Source organism: Oncorhynchus clarkii, chromosome 15 (genome assembly GCF_045791955.1).
Source record: "Oncorhynchus clarkii lewisi isolate Uvic-CL-2024 chromosome 15, UVic_Ocla_1.0, whole genome shotgun sequence".
In the NCBI taxonomy this organism is placed as follows: domain Eukaryota; kingdom Metazoa; phylum Chordata; class Actinopteri; order Salmoniformes; family Salmonidae; genus Oncorhynchus; species Oncorhynchus clarkii.
Window position 1 is genome coordinate 15,435,769 of NC_092161.1, and position 15,674 is coordinate 15,451,442.

Consider the following 15,674-nt stretch of genomic DNA (forward strand, 5'->3'; position numbering starts at 1 on the left):
TTTATAATACAAACACACTTTCACATATAACACACTATTACAAACATACATAATATACTAGCATAATGACCCAATAAATACTCAATCTAAAAAATATTGATTCTTCATCTACTTTAGTCCCACAACATTTCTATATACTATATTTAAATTGTTTTAAAATAATGTTTAAATGTATATATTGAAAGGTTTCTAGTTTGCTCATTTAATTTCTTCCATTTCTTTATTGCTCTAAATCGAAATGTTATTTTGCCTATTTCTCTTTTCTGTCTGGATAACGCATAGATGGTGGACAATCTATTCCTAGTATTTACTTATTGTGAATAGAACTTGGCCATGTTAAATTATGTATATTATAAAATAAAATAAGCATGTTTTTTTCAATATGGGATATGCTAAAAAAGTCAAGACTGTGTTTTATGTCGTGCAATCTATGAACTGCTTACCTATGGGTAACAAATGGACAAAGGAGTCACGGAAAACCTGGAAAAACTGTCTGGAGCCAGATGTGTCAAACTATACCCTTCTGTTAGTTACTAGGCAACTCTTGACGCTTTGTAGAAAAGGTGGGTTAGTGCCTCTCCATAGAACCAGTGTTGCCAACTAACTGTCGCTATATTTAGGGAGCATTCAGAATTCTCTAGCGACAAATTTTCAAAAAAGCAACTAGCAACAAATCTAGCGACTTTTTCTGGTGTTATCGGAGACTTTTGGAGACTGACGTGAAAGCACATATCGTTCTTACTCTTCTCAACGAGTAGCGTGTGCTGCCGTGGGCCCCACCCCTGTCCCAAAGCACTCCCAGGAGGCCCTGTCCTCGTCCCTCTCAGCTGCTGTCAGAGCAGGAGATGTTCACCCCTTCCCGTCCAGACTGTAAATGAATCGCGCATGCGGGAAGCCGCCGCTGGCTGATCCCACCCTGGCGTGATGTAAATGTAAAATGTTCTTTGTCTAAAATAAATTCACTGCACAAAAATAAACACAAAAACTAAAAATTTAATTAAATCAAAATTGTAATAAAAAACTAAGTAACTCCGCCAGAGTGTCTCTTTTGGGTCATTTTTGCCGGTCCCAAGACCAGAGGAGGGGTGGAATTGTGACATAAAAAAATACAAGAATCGACAGAAGAAAGTTAATTTGCAGTTCTTAACATATTTAGGGTGTTTTTACTCCCTTTTTGTCTCTCCCACGACGTTATTCCTCTCTCCTACAGCGTCCATCACAATTACATGCACATGGCCAATTATGCAAATTCGGTGATGACCTCATTTAGCGACTCTAACTTTTAGGACAGCCAATAGATACTTTCCTTACTGAGGAGTTGGCAACACTGCATAGAAGTACGTTTCTACTGAACCGTTGCTCACACTTCGTTATACAACGTTTATGGAGTGATAACTCATATTCAACCAGAGTCAGAATGCAACAATGTCGGGGTTGACGAGGTCTATGAATGTGATGCAGCTGATGCTGATAACGTCAAAATTAAAGCACAATCGTCAGGTAGCCTGTTTGTGTGTTTCATATTTCACCTTTTCATCTTTTTATCAACTATAAATAGGAAACAGCAGGAGATAGTTTACAGTATACGGTATGTAGTAGCTACATAAAATAACTATTTTATACAGTCAGAAAATACTTTTTAAGTGCCAACTGCATTTTTGAAAAATTACAATTTGGTTTCCTTGCCCACCACAGCACATAGACAGCCTTAGTTAAAGTGGCAAATTAATTTAGAGCCACCATAGATGCCAAAACAGCTCTCTGTCCTTGTACTCTTGGATTTAAGTGCTGCACTGTTACATTCGACAACACTGTTGACTATGATGTCCTTCTGGAAATACTGGACTCCAGTCCAGTTCTGAATTGGTTTAGAACCTATTAAACTAAGTTAGTTGTGAGTTTATTGTCACCCTTGGTGAACATAACTCTGAGAAAATACATATCACTTGATGATCCACAAGATCCACACATATCAAAATGTGGAAAAGGGGAAGGGGTCTGAATACTTTCCGAATGCACTGTACATTATAAATGTAGAAGTATACTTGCCCTACTGCATGGCACATTAGGAGGTAACCAGGGAAATGGGCACACACCCCTACTAGGGTTGGGCAGCTTATGATTAGTTACTTTTGATGCCTTTGAAGCTCCTGCCCTGTACTCTGCCTGTAAATGACATGTATTTAAATCCATACTCTACACTTAGTCAGTGACTAGTGTCAGCGCTGGGTATAGGCAGGGCAGGGCTGGTTAGTGTGTCCACATCTCTGATGCTATTAATATCCTTGCAGATATAGCGCTCCAGAAGGAGAGGCTCCCATCAGAACACAGCTGCCCCACAGAGAGCACTCCTGCCTGGGCTGGCCTGGCCAGCTAAGCCCCCTGGTCCTCACATGTTTGGAAGAGTAGGGACTGATTGAGTACATAGTGGCAGAGAGTAGGATGGAGAGGACCGAGTATAGAGGGGGAAGCAGAGGAGAGAGGGATGGAGGAAATAGAGAGTAAAGGAGAGGCAAGGAAGGAACGAGAGATAGAGAAAGACTGAGGCGCATAGGAATGCTTTTATACAGGTAGTCTAATTCTGATATTTCTTTAACTAATTGGTCTTTTGACCAAACAGATCAGCTCTGAAAAAGATTGGATGTCAAAAGACCAATTAGTGGAAAAAAGATCACAATTGGGCTTCCTGTCTAAACGCAGCCATTGTGACTCATTGTAAACAGAGGAAAGGGAGGGTAATTATAATCATGTCTTGTGTCTTTCTTCTCCCCCTTGCAGTACAATAATGTGTTAATTGGCACTAAATCTTATCAAAGACACAAAAGTATAGGATCAAGTAGGAATAAAGAAATAAGTTAGTAATACTTTCTGTCTCCCTTCTTTCATCTATCATTCTCCTCTGTCTGAAGTGAGGTGTGTAGGTCAGTTGGGGTGTGTAGGTCATTGAGGTGTGTAGGTCAGTGGGGTGTGTACGTCTGTGGTGTGTTCAGTGTAGGTCAGTGGTGTGTTCAGTGTTGGCAGTGTGTGTTTCATTGGGTAACCCAGAGACCAACCCACCTAGTCACCTCAACGACTACATCTCACTCACTCTATCTCTCTCTTTCTGCTCTTGTCACTGTCAGTGAGCTCTTGTCTGCTCTCTCTCTCTCTCCCTCCCTCCCCCTCTCTCTCTATCTCTCTCTCTCTCTCTCTCTCTCTCTCTCTCTCTCTCTCTCTCTCTCCCTCTCTCCCTCCCTCCCTCCCTCCCTCTCTCTCGCCTCAATCTCTGTTTTACTACGAGCTCCCAGTCTTTCCTCTCTCAGACAAGGCTCGCTCTAGTATTGTCCGGTCTTCTCTCCCTCCTTCTTTCCCTCTTTCTTTGGTTGTAGGATGTTACTCTGGCAACTCTTTGGTCTGATAGGCTTCCTAACGCTTTGCAAAGGTAAGACTCTTTTTTCTGTAACCTCAGTGGTGTGTGTATGTTGAACTAGCTGTGTGAGGTCTCCTCTCTATCCCCCTAACCCAGGTCTAACCCAGGTCTAACCTCTTAGAAAAAAGGGTTCCAAAATGGTTCTTCAGCTATCCCCATAGGATACCCCTTTTTGGTTTCAGGTAGAACCCCTTTTTGGTTCCATGTAGATCACTTTTGGGTTCAATGTAGAACTCTCTCTGGAAAGTCTTCTACATGAAACTCAAAAAGGGTTCTACTTGGAATCAAAAAGGGTTCTTCAAAGGGTTCTCCTATGGGGACAGCTAAAGAACCCTTTTTGGTTCTAGCACCTTTTTTCCCTAAGAGTTCAGTTTACATAGAGAGAGATAGAGAGAGTGAGATTTGCTGTTTTCTGTCTCGTATCTGTTAGCAGACATGTCATTCTACACTCCCTACAGAACAGACATGTCTCTACACTCCCTACAGAACAGACATGTCTCTACACTCCCTACAGAACAGACATGTCTCTACACTCCCTACAGAACAGACATGTATCTACACTCCCTCCAGAACAGACATGTCTCTAGACTCCCTACAGAACAGACATGTATCTACACTCCCTCCAGAACAAACATGTCTTTCTACACTCCCTACAGAACAGACATGTCTTTCTAAACTCCCTACAGAACAGACATGTCTCTACACTCCCTACAGAACAGACATGTCTCTACACTCCCTACAGAACAGACATGTCTCTACACTCCCTACAGAACAGACATGTCTCTACACTCCCTACAGAACAGACATGTCTCTAGACTCCCTACAGAACAGACATGTCTCTACACTCCCTACAGAACAGACATGTCTCTACACTCCCTCCAGAACAGACATGTCTTTCTAAACTCCCTACAGAACAGACATGTCTTTCTAAACTCCCTACAGAACAGACATGTCTCTACACTCCCTACAGAACAGACATGTCTCTAGACTCCCTACAGAACAGACATGTCTCTAGACTCCCTACAGAACAGACATGTCTCTACACTCCCTCCAGAACAGACATGTCTTTCTAAACTCCCTACAGAACAGACATGTCTCTACACTCCCTCCAGAACAGACATGTCTCTACAATCCCTACAGAACAGACATGTCTCTACACTCCCTACAGAACAGACATGTCTCTACACTCCCTACAGAACAGACATGTCTCTAGACTCCCTACAGAACAGACATGTCTCTACACTCCCTACAGAACAGACATGTCTCTACACTCCCTCCAGAACAGACATGTCTTTCTAAACTCCCTACAGAACAGACATGTCTTTCTAAACTCCCTACAGAACAGACATGTCTCTACACTCCCTACAGAACAGACATGTCTCTAGACTCCCTACAGAACAGACATGTCTCTACACTCCCTCCAGAACAGACATGTCTTTCTAAACTCCCTACAGAACAGACATGTCTCTACACTCCCTCCAGAACAGACATGTCTCTACAATCCCTACAGAACAGACATGTCTCTAGACTCCCTACAGAACAGACATGTCTCTACACTCCCTACAGAACAGACATGTCTCTACACTCCCTCCAGAACAGACATGTCTTTCTAAACTCCCTACAGAACAGACATGTCTCTACACTCCCTACAGAACAGACATGTCTCTACACTCCCTACAGAACAGACATGTCTCTACACTCCCTACAGAACAGACATGTCTTTCTAAACTCCCTACAGAACAGACATGTCTCTACACTCCCTCCAGAACAGACATGTCTCTACAATCCCTACAGAACAGACATGTCTCTAGACTCCCTACAGAACAGACATGTCTCTACACTCCCTACAGAACAGACATGTCTCTACACTCCCTCCAGAACATACATGTCTTTCTAAACTCCCTACAGAACAGACATGTCTCTACACTCCCTACAGAACAGACATGTCTCTAGACTCCCTACAGAACAGACATGTCTCTACACTCCCTACAGAACAGACATGTCTCTACACTCCCTCCTGAACAGACATGTCTTTCTAAACTCCCTACAGAACAGACATGTCTTTCTAAACTCCCTACAGAACAGACATGTCTCTACACTCCCTACAGAACAGACATGTCTCTAGACTCCCTACAGAACAGACATGTCTCTACACTCCCTCCAGAACAGACATGTCTTTCTAAACTCCCTACAGAACAGACATGTCTCTACACTCCCTCCAGAACAGACATGTCTCTACAATCCCTACAGAACAGACATGTCTCTAGACTCCCTACAGAACAGACATGTCTCTACACTCCCTACAGAACAGACATGTCTCTACACTCCCTACAGAACAGACATGTCTCTACACTCCCTACAGAACAGACATGTCTCTACACTCCCTACAGAACAGACATGTCTCTACACTCCCTACAGAACAGACATGTCTCTACACTCCCTACAGAACAGACATGTCTCTAGACTCCCTACAGAACAGACATGTCTCTACACTCCCTACAGAACAGACATGTCTCTACACTCCCTCCAGAACAGACATGTCTTTCTAAACTCCCTACAGAACAGACATGTCTTTCTAAACTCCCTACAGAACAGACATGTCTCTACACTCCCTCCAGAACAGACATGTCTTTCTAAACTCCCTACAGAACAGACATGTCTTTCTGAACTCCCTACAGAACAGACATGTCTCTACACTCCCTCCAGAACAGACATGTCTTTCTAAACTCCCTACAGAACAGACATGTCTCTACACTCCCTCCAGAACAGACATGTCTCTACAATCCCTACAGAACAGACATGTCTCTAGACTCCCTACAGAACAGACATGTCTCTACACTCCCTACAGAACAGACATGTCTCTACACTCCCTCCAGAACAGACATGTCTTTCTAAACTCCCTACAGAACAGACATGTCTCTACACTCCCTACAGAACAGACATGTCTCTACACTCCCTACAGAACAGACATGTCTCTACACTCCCTACAGAACAGACATGTCTTTCTAAACTCCCTACAGAACAGACATGTCTCTACACTCCCTCCAGAACAGACATGTCTCTACAATCCCTACAGAACAGACATGTCTCTACACTCCCTACAGAACAGACATGTCTCTACACTCCCTCCAGAACAGACATGTCTCTACAATCCCTACAGAACAGACATGTCTCTAGACTCCCTACAGAACAGACATGTCTCTACACTCCCTACAGAACAGACATGTCTCTACACTCCCTACAGAACAGACATGTCTCTACACTCCCTACAGAACAGACATGTCTCTACACTCCCTACAGAACAGATTCAAATAACTGCCATTTTTGTTCTTCCTCTTCCCAAAAAATCCCTAAGTGGAGGAATTAGTGTGTGTGTGTGTGTGTGTGTGTGTGTGTGTGTGTGTGTGTGTGTGTGTGTGTGTGTGTGTGTGTGTGTGTGTGTGTGTGTGTGTGTGTGTGTGTGTGTGCGCGCCCCCACCGACAGAGAGAGGGGCCAGAGGTAAAAGAACAGCCTGGAACTTCCCTATCTGCTCCAGTTCTGTCTTTGAGAGCAGAGAGGGTGATTGTGGAGAATGAGATGTGGGGCCACACACCCATTATCACTAATGACGTCTTGCATAGAGGAGGAGGCGGGAGGAAGCTGTGACGGGATGAGATGCTTTTTTTAACAGCAATATGATCCAATTGCAGCAGAGGATGGCAGAGCATGGATCAATGCTAAAGTCGCGAGACATGAAGCTGAATGCTAGCCCACATGCTAACACCAGTGGTGTATAGTACTTAAGTCAAAATACTTTAAGTCCAGGCACCACAGGCCAAAATTGGGATTTTGCTTCCATCTGTCCATTTTCAGATTTTGGGATATTTTGCAACTATAACGTTCATAAAATGTACAAATAAATCGGCAATAATAAATATAAATACTTTATTTGTATCATTTTATCCCAACCCCGTCAAATCCACCTACCATAAATGTCGTTCTTGATAGCATGTTTCATGTAGAACTTCAACCGCTATTTTTAAAACTCTCCATGTTGAATCATATATCATTCAAACGCTTGTTTTCCGGAGCATATCGTTAGCTAGTCCATACATGGCTATATCCTTTGTAGACATCGTGCTTCGTGCTGAAAAATGTGTCATTTCCTGACATCCAATTGGTTACTGGCATTTAAAGGCCCTTTCCGGCAACCTGATTGGTTAAAATGCCCCATGTGCCACTTCCTTGTTTGAGAATATCTCCTGCGAAGAATCGAAGTAAAGAGAGACAAAATGATAAAATCTCAAAGAATATACCTACAGTATGTGAATAACAATAGTCAATCTCAGTTAGCCAATGCGAGAAAAGCAGTGAATGAAATAACATTTTTTCCTGATCTGCCCATCAAGGCAGTACAGGTAGAGGAGGAATAGGAGGTATCCCGCAGCTGTGCGTTGAGACGCAAATTAGATGAGATGAAGAAAACAACTAGCAGCGATCAACCAGAAAGCAGCCAGCCAACAGTGGCTTTTATTCCACGTCTCAAATAAACTAACTTGTACATTATTTGATTTGCCCTAAGTGTCTAAACACTGGACTGAAAATCACCATAGACTTCACCAACCAGTGATTCTGTAATTCAAATCAAATCAAAGTTTATTTGTCACGTGCGCCGAACACAACAGGTTTACAGTGAAATGCTTACTTACAGCCTCTAACCAATAGTGTGAAAAAAAGGTGTGTGTGTGTGTGTGTGTGTGTGTGTGTGTGTGTGTGTGTGTGTGTGTGTGTGTGTGTGTGTGTGTGTGTGTGTGGGGGGGGGGGGGGGGTAAGTAAAGAAATAAAACAACAGTAAAAAGACATTTGAAAATAACAGTAGCAAGGATATATACAGACACCGGTTAGTCAGGCTGATTGGGGTAGTATGTACATGTAGGTATGGTTAAAGTGACTATGCATATATGTTGAACAGAGAGTAGCAGTAGCGTAAAAAGAGGGGTTGGCGGGTGGTGGGACACAATGCAGATAGCCCGGTTAGCCAATGTGCGGGAGCACTGGTTGGTAGGGCCAATTGAGGTAGTATGTATAGTTAAAGTGACTATGCATATATGATAAACAGAGAGTAGCAGCAGCGTAAAAGAGGGGTTGGTTGGGGGGGGCACACAATGCAAATAGTCCGGGTAGCCATTTGATTACCTGTTCAGGAGTCTTATGGCTTGGGGGTAAAAACTGTTGAGAAGCCTTTTTGTCCTACACTTGGCACTCTTGTACCGCTTGCCATGCGGTAGTAGAGAGAACAGTCTATGACTGGAGTGGCTGGGGTCTTTGACAATTTGTAGGGCCTTCCTCTGACACCACCTGGTGTAGAGTTCCTGGATGGTAGGCAGCTTTGCCCCAGGGATGTACTGGGCCATACGCACTACCCTCTGTAGTGCCTTGCGGTCGGAGGCCGAGCAAATGAGAATGAGAATGGGGGCGTACTCGGCCCCCCTTTTCCTGTAGTCCACAATCATCTCCATAGTCTTGGTGACATTGAGGGGTAGGTTGTTATTCTGGCACCGTCTCGTCGTTGTCGGTGATCAGGCCTACCACTGTTGTGTAGTCTGCAAACTTAATGATGGTGTTGGAGTCGTGCCTGGCCATGCAGTAGTGGGTGAACAGGGAGTACAGGAGGGGACTGAGCACGCACCCCTGGGGAGCTCCAGTGTTGCGGATCAGCGTGGCAGATGTGTTCCTATCTGCCCTCACCACCTGGGGAAATTCAAAATTTTCTTAAAATATATATTTTTTAATTTTGTGGGGATACCTAAAGGGTCCTAAAATTCTTAATCAAATAGCTAAAAGATCCATGGTATGACCGTCTTAAAACAATTCCACATGTTAGCTTAGTACCCCCCCCCCCCCCCGTTCCCCCAACGACTTAGACTTTTAGAGGTTAAACCATAAAAGCTCATTTACCAACATTTCTGATATAATATATAATATAGTGTTTTGGAATGAAACTCTTGAAACATAACCTTTATTACAATTGCATTTAGTTTAGTTTTTCTTTTTGAAAACACTGGTAGGGGTCAAGAACAATGTAAAAATCTAATCAAATGTTATTGGTCACATACACATGGTTAGCAGATGTTAATGCGAGTGTAGAAAAATGCTTGTGCTTCTAGTTCCGACTATGCAGTAATATCTAACAAGTAATCTAACAATTTCACAACGACTACCTAATACACACAAATATAAAGGGATGAATAAGAATATATACATATAAATATACGTTACGGCTGTGTTGCATAGGCAAGATGCAGTAGATGGTGTAGAACACAGTATATCGATATGAGATGAGTAATGTAGGATATGTAAACATGATTAAAGTGGCATTATTTAAAGTGACTAGTGATACCTTTATTAAGTTCATTTATTTAAGTGGCCAGAGATTTGAGTCTGTATGCTGGCAGCAGCCACTGTGTTAGTGGTGGCTGTTTAACAGTCTGATGGCCTTGAGATAGAAGCTGTGGAAGCTGGGGGGGGGGGCAGTTTTACAACTTAACCCCCACGTCATAAATTCTGTAAAGAGACTCTCCCTTGTCCATGCAGTATGGAGAGTTTCACAGTAGAACAAAGGAACTTCTACTACATCACAGAATTTAAGAACTGAGTGTGTAAACAGTCAGTGGAGAAGCCAGCCACGACCCGGTCCGTTTTGTTTTATGTTTGTGACCTCAAGAAGGACAGAAAACACACAGCTATATCTCTGAATGGGTACATTTCTCAATGATGGTGTTTGAATGTCTGTCTGCTGGAGAGTTAATCCGAGTCGCTCTCTCTCTTTCTGTTTCCAAGAAGATCAAAGTCTTTTGAGGTTAGAATGGATACTTTAGAGTACCATTCAGAAATGTTCTCATAGAATAGGTGTTTCGGCGGTTGTCGGTATTCGCATCCCAGGTTTACATCATTTCTAGCTGCAGACTAGTAATTAGTATCTAAGATTTGCTCTTACTCTGTAGGGATCGATAGTCTCAGAGTTGAACCATTTCCAGCCTTGTAGCTCCACGTGTTATGGTTTTCTAATCTTGGTACTCAAACCTGTGCCACTTCAGCATACACCGAGGTATATGTGCTCTAAACTATTCGCAATCACAGTTCACGCTGTGAGTTTGCTCAGTCTTAAGAGGATTTCCTCAGCAGGTGTTTTTATTCGTAACAATAGGAAAGGGCTGTTCCATGACACCAGATCATGTCTGTGCTCATGGGGGCAGGCCAATGACTTAGTTATACTTTAAAGGGAATACAATTCTCTCACATTAAAGGTTTAACATCACATTCCATCATTTCACATAGTTTCATCTTTACTCATTCATTTTATACAAGAATTAGATGCAAACACCATAACTGAGAAATGTACACATTCAGAGACATAGTTATGTGTGTTTCCTGTCCTTCGTGAGGTCACCAAATGAAACACACTCAACATAACTGTCCCTTAAGTGTCCACGAACCCTTCCCAAATTCTCACAAGTGGACATATAGTTTCATTTTCACATTTTGGGGATTTAGGAGTTCGGCCATGTGAAATTCTTTGTTCACTCTGTGGTCTCTCTCTCTGCATGGCCAGGGGAAGAGAGTCTCCACCAGGAATTTACAACCTGAGATAACAGAACCTGGGTGTAGGAGAGGGTGAGAAGCCACGATCTATACCCAGAAAGGACCAGGTCATGACAATGCTCTCGATTGTGCATCTGTAAAAGTTTAGTGTTTTCGATGACAAGCCACATTCCTTCAGCCTCCTGAGGTTGAAGTGGTTGGAGTATTCACCAGCTGCCTGATCATGTTTAAATGCAAAATGAAAGAAGTTGGGGTTCACAGTAAGAGCAGAGAATGACCTGACCCTGACCTAGGGCTAGCAGCGTATCAATGAACACACACACACAGCAGAGGAGGCTGGTGGGAGGAGCCATAGGAGGAGAGCACAGGCTCATAGTAATGGCTGGGATGGAATAAATTGAACGGTATCAAACACATCAAACATATAGAAATCACGTTTGACTCCTTTCCATGAATTACATTCCAGCCATTACAATGAGCCTGTCCTCCTATAGCTCCTCCAACCAGCCTCCTCCTCCGACACACACACCCCTCCTCCCCCTTCTCTCCCCAGGCCAGGATAGTGGTGTAGGTGCACTGTGTGATGACTTTACAGAGCTGGACTTCCATGAGAGCTTCCTCGGGACCACCCTGAACATTAAGCTGCTGCTCTACACCAAGTAGGTTAGAAAGAGAGAGTGTGTGTGTGTGTGTAAGCTGTTGGATAAAAAGTAATGACATTTTCTGAATAAAGTCTTCTCCTTTCTCCCTCCTTCAGGTATAACCTACGCTGCGGCAGAGAGTTGAACCACCACCAGCTGTCCTCCCAGCCACTCTTCAACCTCTCCCTGCCCACGGCTTTCGTCATCCACGGCTACCGGCCCACCAGGGCCCCTCCGTTCTGGGTGGACCACGTCGTCCAGCTGCTGTCTGAGCAGGAGGACATGAACATCCTGGTAGTGGACTGGAACAGAGGAGCTGCTAACCTCAACTACTTCACTGCTGTGACCAACACACGACAGGCTGCCAACAACCTCACCGGCTTCATACTCAACATGCAGGTGTGTGGCTTGAGGGACGGGGGGATGGTGGGGGTGGGGGGGTATTGTGGAGTGTTGCTCATTTGCTGAGAATCTTCAGTTGTTCTATGAGTCTTTGGTCAATGTTGCTTAATGTTCACTGTGTGTGTGTGTGTGTGTGTGTGTGTGTGTGTGTGTGTGTGTGTGTGTGTGTGTGTGTGTGTGTGTGTGTGTGTGTGTGTGTGTGTGTGTGTGTGTGTGTGTGTGTGTGTGTGTAGGCAGAGGGAGCGCCTCTGAGTTCGGTCCACCTGATTGGGTCGAGTCTGGGAGCTCACCTGGCTGGGTTCGTAGGAGCAAACCTGAAGGGCAAGATCGGCCGCATCACAGGTAGGATAAGAGAGTCTGTGCCCTTTGAAGCTATTATTTGATTAATTCATTAATTGGATCATTAATTGATTCATTGTTGTCCAGGTCTGGACCCAGCAGGGCCCATGTTCACTGGAGCGACACCTGAGGAGAGACTTGACCCTTCAGACGCCATGTTTGTAGATGTACTACACACTGACATAAACTGTAAGTACTGACATGCTGTGCGTGTGTGTGTGGCGAGGGATTCTCTAGATGTGTATTTTTGTCTTCCTATTTGTTCATGCAGCGTTTGGTCTCAGAGGTCAACATGGTCATATTGACTACTACGCCAACGGAGGATCTGACCAGCCAGGCTGCCCCAAGACCATCTTCTCAGGTGAGTCTAACACACACACACACATGTAATAACACTGTAATAACTCACCGCTTCTGCCTTTTGTAGGGAGGTCATATTTCATGTGTGACCACCAGCGCTCTGTGTTCCTGTACCTGTGTGCTCTCAACCGAACCTGCAGTCTCACAGCCTACCCCTGCTCCTCCTACAGCGACTTCCTGGATGGCCGGTGCCTGCAGTGTGAGGCTTTTAAGCCCGCACCCTGCCCTATGCTAGGTGAGGACCGCCTTCCCACTGGTCAACCCAGAATCTCACTGAATCCGTAAACAAGGAAAGAGATGCTTGTCAACAAATCATTGATCAAGTGGTTTTGGTTGCCATACCAACAGTCCTAAAGTTGTATCCATGGTTACCGTCCCAGGTTATGACGTCAGCAGGTGGAGGGATATTCTGCTGCGATTGGGTCAGACCAAGGTATACTTCACCACCACTGCCACGTTGCCCTATAAAAGTAAGTTCAACACCCCTGACTATCTATTAGTGATTAACATACACTACATTACCAAAAGTGTGTGGACAACTGCTTGTTGAATATCTCGTTCCAAAATCATGGGCATTAACATAGTTGGTTGCCCCTTTACTGCTATAATCATGAAAAACAACCCCAGACCATTATTCCTCCTCCGCCAAACTTTACAGTTGGCACTATGCATTCGGGCAGGTAGCGTTCTCCTGGCATTGGCCAAACCCAGATTCGTCCGTCAGACTGCCAGATGGTGAGCGTGATTCATCATTCCAGAGAACGCGTTTCCACTGCTCCAGAATCCCAATGGCGGCGAGCTTTACACCACTCCGTCCAACGCTTGGCCTTGCGCATGGTGATCTTAGGCTTGTGTGCGACTGCTCGGCCATGGACACCCATTTCATGAATCTCCTGACAAACAGTTATTGTGCTGACGTTGCTTCCAGAGGCAGTTTGGAACTTGGTAGTGAGTGTTGCAGTCGAGGACAGATGATTTTTACACACTATGCGCTTCCCTTTCTGTGAGCTTGTGTGGTCTACCACTTCACGACTGAGCCACTGTTGCTCCTAGACGTTTCCACTTCACAATAACATCACCTACAGTTGACTAGGGCAGCTCTAGCAGGGCAGAAATTTGATGAACTGATTTGTTGGAAAGGTGTCATCCTATGACGATGCCACGTTGAAAGTCACTGAGCTCTTCAGTAAGGTCATTCTACTGCCAATGTTTGTCAATAGAGATTGATCGCATGGCTGTTTGCTTGATGTTATACACCTGTCAGCAGCGGGTGTGGCTGAAATAGACGAATCAACTAATTTGAAGGGGTGTCCACATACTTTTGTATATGTAGTGAACATAATGCTTCTGAAGCAATGAGTTCTTAAAGATTGTGTGTGACACGTTGTGCATGTGTGTGTGTATATATAACACAGTGTGTGTGTGTGTGTATATATATATATAGAGGTCAGCTACATGGTGGACATGGTGACATGGAACCGGTACCCTCGCTGGGGAGTCCTCATCCTCAGACTCCACAGTGGCAGGAACTTCACTGAGGCACGCATTGACCAGTCAGTCTCGCACGCTTACACGCACACACACATTTGTTGCAGTAAGACCTCTATCTATCCCTCTCACCCTCTCTCTCCTCCAAAGTAAGCTGTTCAGGTTTGAGCAGTACACCTCCACCCGTCTGTTGGTCCAGTTTGATGAGGACCTTCAGCCCATCCAGAAGATATCCCTCAGCATTGCTACCAGAAACATGATAGGCCCTCGCTACAAAATCCGACTAATCCGCATCCGCCTCGCCCCCCTTGAGCAACCCGACAGGTGAGACCACCACACACCTGAGTTACACACTTTGCCCCCTCTTTTCTGCATTCCCCATATACTCCCTCCTCCTTTCTCTAAATCTCCCTTTCTCTCCTCCCTCCAGGCCGCTGATGTGTCGCTATGACATCATCATGGAGGAGAATATTGAGGTGGCGTTCCGCCCTCTGCCCTGCGACCGTCGTCTCTGAGCCACCACCAGAGGGCCTCCCCAGCCACACACCCAGATGAACCACAAGGGGCAAACACTTGACATCGTCCCCCCCCCCCCCCCCCCCCCCCCCCCCCCCCCACTCTGCTTCTGCCGTTGTATAGTCTAGCCAGGCTGCAGGATCACATGCTTTGGTATAGACGGTGAAGACACCGTGTTTCTTGCAGCTCTCCAGTTCTATGACATCTGATTACAGTGTGGATTAGGGGTCATCTTGGTTGGAAAACACAACAGAACACTGGTGGACCATACAGAGATAACTGAAGAGCTGAATAATGATGTTGCTGATCAGGGGGGTTGTTGGGAGTTTTCCTCTCTTTCACTGCTCTCTATTTCTGTGCCATAATGAAGGTTGATGGTGTTGCTATGACAATTCTGTATTTTAATGCAGTCAGAGGGCATTCATAACCTGCTATAACCAGTCATATGATGTTGTAACTCCTCATTGTAGCTCCTGGTTTGTGTCAGTGTCTTGTCCATGTGTATTGCAGCACTGACTTAACTGAGCAGCTAAAAAAACAACTTGAAACAATGAAGTTGTATTAAAAGTGGAAATGTTTTTATAAATTATATTTTAAAAAATCATGGAACAGTGATGTAATCTTATCTTTGTAAAGACTTTGTGTTTCTACCTACATTGTTTGAAATAAATACACCATGTGTTTCACTGTGATCTGACTGGATTTTCTTCCACATCGCCTCTGCTCTTGTGGGGTTAAAGGTTAAGGCCTGACTGCCTCTGTTTGTAACTGTGGGGTTAAAGGTTAAGGCCTGCCTCTGCTGCTAAGCACTGCTGCTATCCACCTGTACAGCTGGATATCCTCATGACCAGTCAGCTCTGTTTAGTCCAGCGGGGAATTATTCCATGGTTCTGCTGACTCTAGACTCTGACCTTTGACCTATCTGTCTGGCAGGGGC

General features: G+C 44.5%; 1 protein-coding gene across 1 annotated transcript; it reads left to right on the forward strand.

The window, feature by feature from the left end:
* The first annotated feature begins 3,320 nt into the window (after positions 1-3,320).
* LOC139366699 (lipase member H-like) lies at positions 3,321-14,816 on the forward strand. Its single transcript, XM_071104383.1, has 11 exons — positions 3,321-3,421; positions 11,545-11,650; positions 11,749-12,031; positions 12,268-12,376; positions 12,461-12,562; positions 12,645-12,734; positions 12,801-12,968; positions 13,114-13,203; positions 14,178-14,286; positions 14,372-14,545; positions 14,652-14,816. The coding sequence occupies exons 1-11, from the start codon at positions 3,370-3,372 to the stop codon at positions 14,734-14,736; spliced, it is 1,368 nt and encodes a 455-aa protein (XP_070960484.1). The 5' UTR covers positions 3,321-3,369; the 3' UTR covers positions 14,737-14,816.
* Positions 14,817-15,674: the final 858 nt, after the last annotated feature.

Coding starts and splice junctions, on each gene's coding strand:
- LOC139366699 (XM_071104383.1), top strand. CDS start 3,370: ATGTTACTCTGGCAACTCTTTGGTCTGATAGGCTTCCTAACGCTTTGC. Junction 3,422..11,544: donor CTTCCTAACGCTTTGCAAAG/GTAAGACTCTTT, acceptor TTCTCTCCCCAG/GCCAGGATAGTGGTGTAGGT. Junction 12,032..12,267: donor GCTTCATACTCAACATGCAG/GTGTGTGGCTTG, acceptor GTGTGTGTGTAG/GCAGAGGGAGCGCCTCTGAG.